The sequence below is a fragment of the Amia ocellicauda genome, chromosome 22, assembly GCF_036373705.1.
Source record: "Amia ocellicauda isolate fAmiCal2 chromosome 22, fAmiCal2.hap1, whole genome shotgun sequence".
Taxonomy (NCBI): Eukaryota; Metazoa; Chordata; class Actinopteri; order Amiiformes; family Amiidae; genus Amia; species Amia ocellicauda.
The window spans coordinates 8,503,247-8,513,847 of NC_089871.1; the positions used below are offsets into that span (position 1 = coordinate 8,503,247).

Below are 10,601 nucleotides of genomic sequence, written 5' to 3' on the forward strand. Positions count from 1 at the left end.
GTCACAAACTAGTTGCTTCAATTAATCATTGAACGGGTGCCTTTGCTTAACAGCTGACAATAATGAACCCGGGCCAATTAAGCCAGACAGGATCTGCTTTTAATTCAGTCAAGCTCAGCTGGAAGTGAAAAGCCCAGGAGACCCAGAGAGACTCCAGGACCAGGGTTGAGATCCACCGCTTTAGTGGACAGGAGAACGCATTTTAAATATATTTCTGGTCGATATACAGTACAGCAGCATTTGGGTTTTCTGCTCCCACCCCGAGACAAAAGGTTGAGTCAAGCAGGAAAAAATGGAAACTGCAGGACTGTGGAGATAAGGGTCCTGAAAGACACAACACATGCAGGGCCTTCTTGACCAGGTTCTGTCCCAGAGCATGGAGCTCCTGACGTTCATCTGAAGTGCATTCAAGTATCTTCAAAGTCCGTAGAGCGAAATCAAGTCAACGGCTCGGAAAAGTGTCAAGAGCATTTTAGTCTCTTGTGTTTTTAGAACTATATTGCTGGTGCACTATATATTTGCACAGTTTTATTATTGTTATTTAAGGTCTGTATTAGGGGTTGATCGGTTAGATGGGAGTTATGACCGCCCACGTTCAATGCAGATCATTCACAGGTCTTTAACAGGCTTGGGTTAAAGTCCTTGATGGAAAAATACACCATGGTCCAGACAGAGCATTTAAACTGAAATTACTTATAAACAGTCCACTTCCCTAACCTTGACTTGAGACTTGCATATTACGTATGAAATCTCATACAACAACAGAAGACTAGGTTTAATTTATTTAATGTTTAGCTGTTGTATATTTGAGCTAAGAATTGATGGGCTTTTTCCAAAAGAGGCTTTAAAACCAGCGAGTGTGAGGCGAGGCAAGGCAAGGCAATCAGTGCAGTATTTCGGGCCACCACTAGGGGGAAATCAAGGGCTTTACCAGGTGGCAGGTTTAATAATAATGCACTGTACAGTAGATTTAAAAACAGGAAAACGTCAATGTATTCCAAGATAACTGAAACGAAATGAAGTAGTACACAAAACATACAGAACGAAAGAAACAAATACATACAAAAAAAAATCTCCTTTGAGTGACAACTTTTCTTGCAGCAGCAGCCTCTGGAAATTACGGTTTCTTTTAACCAAAACCAAAAAATACTTTTTTTGTCTTCCTTTATGATATCATTAGTACGTTTGATTTTTAGATCCTATTAAATATTTTAAATATAGCGAGTCTACTTTAAATACGAGGTTAAAATCCTTGGACACAGTCTCTGTCTGAACAGCAACAGCCATACAACCAGACACCAGGGAGCGCCACACAGCGATCGGTCTGTCAAACACAGTTCTCCTCTAAGCCGGCAGGGGGCGCCTGTGAGCGCCGGTGCCTGGTGGAGAGCAGAGCCTGTTCAGTGAATATACCGGAGGCATGGGGAGGAAGGACTGCAGCCCAGGGATAAAGGCAACCCCCAGCATTGACATATACGAGTGCCTGTAGGGGTGTGTGTGTGTGTGTTTATTGTAAGATGACAACCTGACTGTGATTGAGGCCTGTCTGTCTTCTCAGCATCATGTGTAACAGGATCGGGGGCTGTTGTCTCACATGACCGCGACCTCCTCCAGACACAGAGGGCACTCGCTAGGTCGGCACATAAACCAGGTTTTAAACCGAAGGGGGGCGCGTGTCCCGTGACCTGGCTGCCAATTGTGCCGCCGGCTGCCAATTGTGCCGCCGGCCGTGTGGTCACAGACGTCTGATCACTCGGTGACGGGTGACGTAAATTACAGAGAGCTAACGAGGGCTAACGAGGGCTGCGAAGCACTTCCATGAAAAAACAACAGGGATTGATTATAAAAACAGCATTTGAACACAGTGCATCCCAGAGCCGATCGGAACTCCAAGAAGCTTCAAATCTAATGATAATAATCATAAAAATAATAAACAATAAATAATACATAATTCATAAATAAAGAATAATCATCACTATAACAATAAACATGGGAGAGAACAGGGTGAAATTAATATTTATAATTATAATAATAGTAACGAGGGGCAGGCAGGGGGCACAGTCAGTGTCACTGCTCGGCCTGCTCCTCCTCGGCAGTCGGGGGACGAGGAGAGATGGCGGTTCCTTCCTCATGGCCCCGACTCTCACTCCGTGCCCGGCCTCCTCCTGTGGCCCTGTCTCCCTCTCCCTCTCCCTCTCCCTCTCCCTCTCCCTCTCCGGGGGCCGGCCTGCCTGCGCCGCGCTGTCTGTGGGTGGCCGTGGTGGCGTTTTTGCGCAGCCGGGGCCGGTGCCGGCGGGGGTGCAGGAAGAGCGCGGGGTCGGGCATGGCGCAGGGCTCCTCGGGGCCGCTCACCCTCTCGCACGGCACACACTCCCGGGCCCTCTCGGCGCGCAGGTGGGCCGAGGGCTTGTGACCGCGGCGGCGGGGCTTGGCTGCGGTGGTGGCGGCGGTGGTGGCGGCGGTAGGTGGTGGCGGTGGAGGGGGCAGGGGAAGACTCTCAGTGCCGCGCGCACCATGCCGGTGGCGGTGCTGTTGATGGTGCAGTTTCTGGCGGGCGGCATGCAGCTGGAAGGAGAGGTAGGCCGCCGCCTCGGTCTGCTTCTGCAGCTCGGTGTTGAGCACCGTGATCTTGTGGCTCCGGCGCTTCAGCTCCTCCAGGAAGCGGCGCTCCTTGTCCTTCAGGCTGGCCCTCAGAGCCTCCACCAGCGCCCCCTTGTGGCTCAGCTCCTTGCCAAGCTCCCCCAGGCTGCACTCTTGCTCACCAAGGCGCAGCTCCACCAGTCGGCACCTCTCCGCCAGCAGCTCCTCCTCCTCCTGCACCTCTGGGCGGGGAGACACAGGGAGACAGATCAGTGTATCTTTCAAACTTTTTTTAAACCCCTCCCAGCAGTGGCTCAAACCCTGGACTCTCTGGCACCCAGCGGCAGACACCATTACGGGTCATCCGGTGTCTTCGGCAGATGAGTCACCTGTCTCAACATGTCACCTCGGGCCGTCGTCAGCCCTCACACGCACGGTGTCCCTAATACCGTCTAATCCCATCAGCTACGTTTACTGGAAACCGGCAGCGAACACATCTGCACCGCCCTCAGGAGTGGCAACAGCGTAACGAGAAGGACTGCAGTCTCAACCCAAACAAACCTGCACCCCTCACCACGTCCCCCACAGGGCCTTCCTGTCCCCCATCCCCCATCCCCCATCACAGCCTGGGGCTACCTGTCGCCCATCCACCCTGCATGAGGTCATGATATAAAAATAGAAAGCGCTGTGCAATCTGACCTTCACATCTACCTCCCCCCCCCACCCCAGATCTCTCCATCTCTCGCTGTCTCTCTGCTGACTGCAAACACACTGCAATTCAATCCCCCCTGTGGAGCCTGAAGGAGAGAGAGTGAGAGAGAAAGAGAGAGAAAGAAAGAGATCAATTCCCAGGGAGGGGAGAGAGCCGCGGCGAGGCTGCAGCACGGTTACACCGAAGATAATGTGGGTAATTGTTAACGAGCGTCTCCTGTGGAATTACAGTCAGCGGTCGATGGATATTATCTCTTCTGTCTGCTGCACTCCCTCTCTCTTTCCCTCCCTCTCTCCTCTCCCCTCCCCCCCTCTCTCGCTGCGCCTCTAACTAAAAGACCAGAAACAGCGGCTACCGGAGAGCGCGAGGCCGAGATCACACCCTCGTTCACCGTCCATTTAAAGATGCAAGCCTCTGCCGCCCCCAAGTCAAACCGGACACTGCGGCCACGACGGAGGGCAGCTTCTGCACTTTTAAGACGGTTTAACCCAGTAAACTATATAAAGCTATAAAGGCAGTAATCGGCTTAATTACTACAGAGCTTTATTTATTTATTTTTCACTCCCTCTCTCCCCCACTGAGTCGGCAGCTCTTCGTTCAATCACAGCCCCCCGACTCACGGCTCGCGGTTAAATATTAATGCTTCACCCCCGCACTGAAGAGAGGAAGGGAGAGGAAAGGAAAATGGGGGTGTGGGGGGAATATAAAGGCAAAAAAGACACTGGATCCCCCCTGGCCTGCAGAAAGAGACCCCTGGACCCGGGCATCAGGGGGCTCAGTGCTTTGGGGAGAGTGCGAAGAAGAGAATAAATACATAAATTAAACAGCAGCAGTGCAGTCTACCAGATAAAGACCGGCAGCTTCTCCGGTCAGGTGCTAGCTCCAGGTGCTTTACAGGTACGAAGAGGTGCCTGCTGGGAGATGGGGGTGCTGTGCTCTCTCTTAATTGGCCTCTTATGGTGATGTCATTCCCCGGGGGTCCTCCAGAGTGTGTAAGTGTCAGGAGGCACGTCTTTTAGCCGAGCGTGGCTCAGCAGTGGGAGGGATTTCACACTGAACTCCACAGAGCCACAAGCAGGACTCGGCACCAGTTGCCCACGTAACATTTCCACAGGTGTTTCGGGAAAATGGCAACTAACATGGTACAGAGCGTGTTTTCTCTCTCTCTCTCTCTCTCTCTCTCTCTCTCTCTCTCTCTCTCTCTCTCTCACACACACACACACACACACACACACACACACACACACACACACACACACACACACAGAGACACACAGAGCTTGAAGGACAAAGGAAACAAACAAGCGAGGAGCCCATCTTACCTGCCTGGGTTCTCCCTGGCGGCTTCACGTTGATCTCACAAGTCAGTTCTGAGGGGACAAAAAAATCACAACAGATAAAATCAATAGTCACACAGCTGAGGGTATGAGGATGTCCTTGCAGAAGCAGAGTCCTTCAAGCACTCCCTGCTGTAACTTTGTTCCCAGCGTTCCCCCTCGTCTGCTCCGAGACGTGTCGTTATGGGGCACGCTAATGAGCTCTCGGTCAAATTTGGGACTGGGACTCCTGTCACAGAGGGCCATAAGCTCTTCTGTCTCTCGCTCCAGCTGATAACTGGATTCATCCAATTAGTAGTGGCCGATGAAGACGCTGACGCTTTTTAGAACAGCTGAGGATTTAAAACCCCTTTTTTTTTTATATATTTAACAACCTGAGAGGCAGCTTGAGCCCCGGAAAGAAGTGTTCAATTCGTCCACTTAATCAGATCATTAGAGACAATAAATCAGTCAGAGACGGGGAAGGGACGCCAGAGACACATTAGGGCGTCCAGGAACTGCATTACGTCACCGATGATGTATCGCACACCGAAGCCAGTTTCTCACTAATACCCCGCTCTCGCTCCGCCTCGACGGTCTCTGCGAATTCCCCTCAGAAGACACAAGACTGACAGTTACATTACAGCAACATGCCAACAACAGGAAGTGCACCGTTTCTCTCGGATTGATGGGCACTCAGGATCAATCGCTGGCCGCCATTATTGCGCCGGCATACGATGAGCCGCTCAGCTACCCGTCCAGATTAAAGTGTTGGGTGAAAGTCATTGTGGTTCATTTTATTATTTTCCATCTTACCCAGGCAGATTGGATTAGTGCGTCCTGCTGTGGAGACCAGGCCGGCACTTAATGCAATCTCGATGTTTAATTTCTCTCTGGCTTTTCGATGTCTGCGACTCCTGGTAGATAGCAAACCCCACAATGCACCAGCTGGCGGGCATAAAGATGGCTCTCCTGGACCAAACTTTGCTCAAACTGGACCTCTGGCAGCCCCCCTACACTCTCTCGTACACACACACACACACACACACACAATTGCATGCTTCGCACATGCAAACTCACACCTTCCCCCACTCCGTTTCTCCAGCTCAGCAGATTCTTGTGAAAGGGGAATCTGACGCATGACCAGCATACTGAATTCCTTAGAGACAAGAGGGGGAGGGAGATACAAAAACAACAACTCCCGACTCTTCGACTTCCAGTAAAGTATTGACCGGTGCGTTGGTGGGAATCCCGGAAGACAGAGCTCAGTCCCGGGACGCTCAGACAGACGCGCAGCAGCCAGCGCACCGAGCATCCAGATTGTGTCAGGTGACAGGACCGTCTTTTCCACAAGGAGGAGAACAGCTGTGCCACAGATTTGCACTAGTAAGCAAATTAAATCTTACTTTTTTTAATAGAAACAGCTCCATCTCTCTAATGGAGGCTGCCTGCACACACAGCACTGTCTGCTGAACTGGGTACCAGATCTGCTCCTGACACTGAAGGCTCTCCAGCTGAGAAAGCCCCCTGTCCTCTTGTCTCTTTTGGGTCCACCTCTGTTCAGCGGCACCGATTGGCTGAGGGCCCCTACGTCAGATATCTGATGCATTCCCAGTGTCCAGTGTGGAGGACACCACCGGGCTCTGTTTCCATGCCCAGTTTCTCCAAGACGTTAAAGAGTGATGACACTCCCCCACACCACTCACCACACCACAGCCTTGTAGACAGCCAGGGGACGCACTTTTAACTTGTTGTGGTTTTAAAACACTGAATATACACATCTATTTTCACTTTGTGTCTTACACTGGTGTCCCTAATCTTTCCTGCGCGTTCCTGTAGTTTTACAGGGATTCATTACGGCACGTTTTATCAACAGCTGCCCAGCAACCCAAGTCCAGGAGGGGGAGAGGGGAGAGGGAGAGCTTCATGTATGTGCACTGCCTGCCTCCCCAGGATCCATCTCCCAGGAACCCCCGCGATGACCAGAGTCAATGTTTGCAGATGTGCGAGATCGCAAAGTGCAGATCTTCCAGCTAATAAATAAATCAAGGCAATAACTGAGAGAGTCCAAGTGAAAACCCGAGCAGAGGCTTTTAATGCAACGATAGAAAGAGCAAGTGCATCGTGTGGCGGCGCATTATTGATGTGCATCTGTGCCGCTGTGCAAACCCCATCTGTGCCTCTTATTACAAATCAATGGCCGTCTTCCTATGTCCTGTGCTTGGACGACTGACCCCCCCAGGGCGAGTGGATACTGACCAGTGCAGCGCTTCTGCAGGGACAGGATCTCCAGGTGCAGCCCGTGCAGCAGGGCCAGCTGCTCCTGCCGCAGGAAGGCCATGCTGCGCTCCACGCTCTCCACCTGCCGCGCCAGTGAGCTCGTCTCCATTGCGACCGGGGCCGGGCCTGGGAGGGAGGGAACACAGGGGGCAGTGTCAGAGGGTGAGCGGGCGGGACAGGGGCCAGCCAGGCCACAGCCGCACATCTGAAAAGGAAATACACACACACACACACACACACACACACACACACACACACTCAGCCACAGCCTCAGAGTGGATTCCCGGCCACTGCCAGCAAACACCCTCCCTGCCTGGGTGACTCACAGGGAACTTCCCGAAAACAACAGGGTCAGGGTTCCCGCACTGAGCTGCTATCGCTCGGCAGCCCAGGACAGCAGATCTGGTTTTATCAGACGAGCAAGCAGGGGTCCCATCTGGATCCCATACTGGCAGGAGAGGGCTTGGAAGAGTGGAGGTTCTCTCGCTGTGGAACTGCAGATCTGCACTGTGGACTTCACAACAACAACAACAACAACACAAAACCCAAGGCTGACGCCATCACAATGATATTCCATGTTCCTCAGAAGTTCAGTTTGTGTGTCACGCCAGGGGCAAAAGCAGCTGTGCAAACACAGGGGGGCACTGAATCAGTTCACCCAGACGCCTGGCTCCCCAATGCTGCATCGCTCATGCCTGTGCAGACGTAAACACTATAATAACAGAGTGCATTGTCAAACATGTAGAGGGATATTGTACTTTGGAAACAAAAACAGGGGAATTCATCTGCAAAATACCAGGAGGATGCTTAGTTTTCCAGGTCCTGAGGGGCATTTGTTTGGCAAGTGCTGTAATAGATTAAATAAAGCCAGCAGTGTGATCGAGTGCCTCCGAACCCAGGTCCACCGCAGTCTTGACAAACCACAGGAATGTTGACCAACGGTGCTGATGGGAATCCTGTGGCTCTCCTCTCTCTGGCCGCTGACCCCTGCACTGCCCTGAGGCTCTGTAGGGAACATCAGTCTTTTCCACCATTCAGGGAGAGTGGAAGGACCGTCTGCCCTGGTCCTGGAGAGACACCGCCTGGGACTCCTGCTTCTCATCCCTCCCAAATTCTTTAAGACTTCATGGAGTCCGTTACTGTCCATCCCCATGAACTCTGTGTGACGGCGGCCATCCGCAAGCAAGAAGTGAGTTTTACTCTCCCTGTGGACTAGAGACGGCTCAATCCCATCTCTCTGTGCCGGTGCCGGTAGAGATACACTCTACAGGACACGTGTTCAATTAAGACCATATTGTGCACGTCTCCAGCTGTGAATGTACACCTGTTGGACTATTTAAAATTAAAAAGCAATTATAACAGGCTGGCTTTCTCCTTAAATTAGAGATGCCTGCAAGCCAAGCCAAGTGGGCTGTTGTTCAGCATGGTCAGTTGGGCAGCAGCTGCAACCGGCCGCCTCCCACTGTGTAGGCAGTGACCTTGCTTCAACAGTATCGGTGCTTTAAGGACCTGTAGCTTCCCCTCAGCTGACCCCCAGGACCACAGAGTGGAGACACAGCTCCCGGCAACGGCAGGGCGGAGGAGGAGGCAGGAGAGTCTGCTGAGAGCATTGCTGCAGTTTAATAGCTCTGCTCCCCGGGGACTGAGAGAGATATGGGAGGCAGATGCAGTTTAACCCTGAATGGCCAAAGCTGGGAACAGGGGTGATACAATACTTGCATTACTGTGAGGCGTCACACTGTTGGGAATAATTCTGCCAAAAACTTCAAAGCCGAATAACATTTTACATTTATTTCAGTAATGCTTTGAAAAAAAAAAAAGATCATTATCCAAATGATAATGATGGAGGACGTTCTTTGGGATGTCCAAGTAGGGATCAGTCCAGACTCTGCAGGGTTCAATAAAGAGGAGATTTGTAGAAGACAACCCACAAACACACACACACATCCAAAAACATGACAGCAGTCTAAAAGGATGAATTGTGTCATGTTGACAAGTCTTTATATCTTCAATGTTGAAAAGCAAACAAACAACACTGGCAACAGCAAAGCGGGTCATTTGCAGTTGTTTCCCGGGAGCAACAACAACTAAACATGCAGGATGCAGTGATATTCTTTCTACAGTTATTATATCCAAATTAAACATACAAGGGGGATTTGTGTATGTGTTGGATGAAACGGTTAATTAAGGTATCATACCAATCCAGAAAGGTCTCTGCACCCGTTAGCGTCCCCACTCTTAGACACACCAAGAGATCACCAAGAGATGTCCAGACTGAAGCCTTGAGGTTTCAGGAGGTTGCGGTGCGACACCAGCACACAATAATAACAGACGAAATGCAGTTTCTCCGACTTGTCTGTTCCGATGAGCGCCTCACACGCACACACACACACGCAGCACAGTGTTTCAGTGCTACTCTTACCTGCAACAATAGATGACAGCGAAATTGCAAAACGTCAGGGTGCGCGGCTGCATACACAGCCCTCCTCCGCTAAATCCGAGCAGACCTGGGCTGCTGACGAGCGGCGCATCGCACGGATCCCCGATGGCAAACAGTGCACAAACCACCAGCAAAGCAAAAGCACACAACAGCAGCAGCACAGGGGGAACTAGCAGCCCGTAAATCAGCGCTCGGTCTCCGGGGTTGCTCGGTGTTGCGGAACTGGCGCATCTGGCGCATCTGGCGCATCTGGACTCCCCAGCCTTTGCGCACGCAGCAGCCGCCGGTTCATGCGGAGCCCCTGGCCGCCGTGCCTGGGAGTGGGGGGGCAGCAGGGTCAAAACACGCAGCAGCCCTCTCTCTCTCTCTCTCTCTCTCTCTCTCTCTCTCTCTCTCTCTCTCTCTCTCTCTCTCTCTCTCTGGGCAGATGAAGGATACGGGAGGCGTGGGATAAACACAGGAACTCGTGACCGGAACAGGCGACATGGCCACACCGCGGCGGCTGCGCTGATTGGCCGACCCCGCCTGGCCCTCCCTGTCAATCAGATGACCTCATTGGGTCCCTGGGTACCAATACGGATCGATGAGGACTACCGAGGCGCACCGGTCACTTCTGGGCCGTCGATAAAGATGGACAGCTGTCCTTCCGAGCAGGGAGCAGATGATGGAGTGAGGGATGCGTCCTGAGACCCTGCCCTGATGACCATCATAACATTGCGACATCAACATGAGGGTCATGGAGTCCACGCTTCACAGGCTGCACTTCAGGCACGGGTGCTCTTCCTTGACACGGGCATCTTTGGACAGGTCAAAGGTCAGGCTCTGTGGACAATGCCCGGGCAGCTCCTAACCCGAACCTGCCCCAAAGTGGGGGAGTTGGCATAGGGGTGGAAATAAATTATGAAAATGAACAGCTCTCTGACAAAATGTGGTTCGTTGTTTACGGTAATAGGTTTGGGAAATACAAGTATGTCCATAACTCTGTACATCATCTAACATACATAATACACATCAATGCATTTTTAAAAATATACTGCATCAGGGTTTCAGTTCTCCTTTCAGCACCAGGGACAGAGACACAGCCTTTAGGGTAAAATGCGTCTCCCCCTGCTGTCCAAGAGAGAGACTGCAGTTCAATTATCCATATTATTACTTATTTATTGACAGACACAACAGAAGCCCTTATCCAAAGCCGACAATATAATATACTAGAACAGTTTCCCAAAACATCTAGCCTAAGACAAACCTATATCATAACGCCTTTAAAGTGCAA

The 10,601-nt window shown here is 51.5% G+C and overlaps 1 protein-coding gene across 1 annotated transcript; it reads right to left on the reverse strand.

Annotated features, from left to right (window-relative positions):
- Positions 1–969: 969 nt before the first annotated feature.
- ccdc92ba (coiled-coil domain containing 92Ba) lies at positions 970–9,746 on the reverse strand. Its single transcript, XM_066696162.1, has 4 exons — positions 9,311–9,746; positions 6,868–7,014; positions 4,615–4,662; positions 970–2,822 (listed from the first exon to the last, which is right to left on the reverse strand). Exons 2-4 carry the CDS (start codon positions 6,995–6,997, stop codon positions 2,068–2,070), a joined length of 933 nt encoding a protein of 310 aa, XP_066552259.1. The 5' UTR covers positions 6,998–7,014; positions 9,311–9,746; the 3' UTR covers positions 970–2,067.
- Between the last annotated feature and the right edge of the window lie 855 nt (positions 9,747–10,601).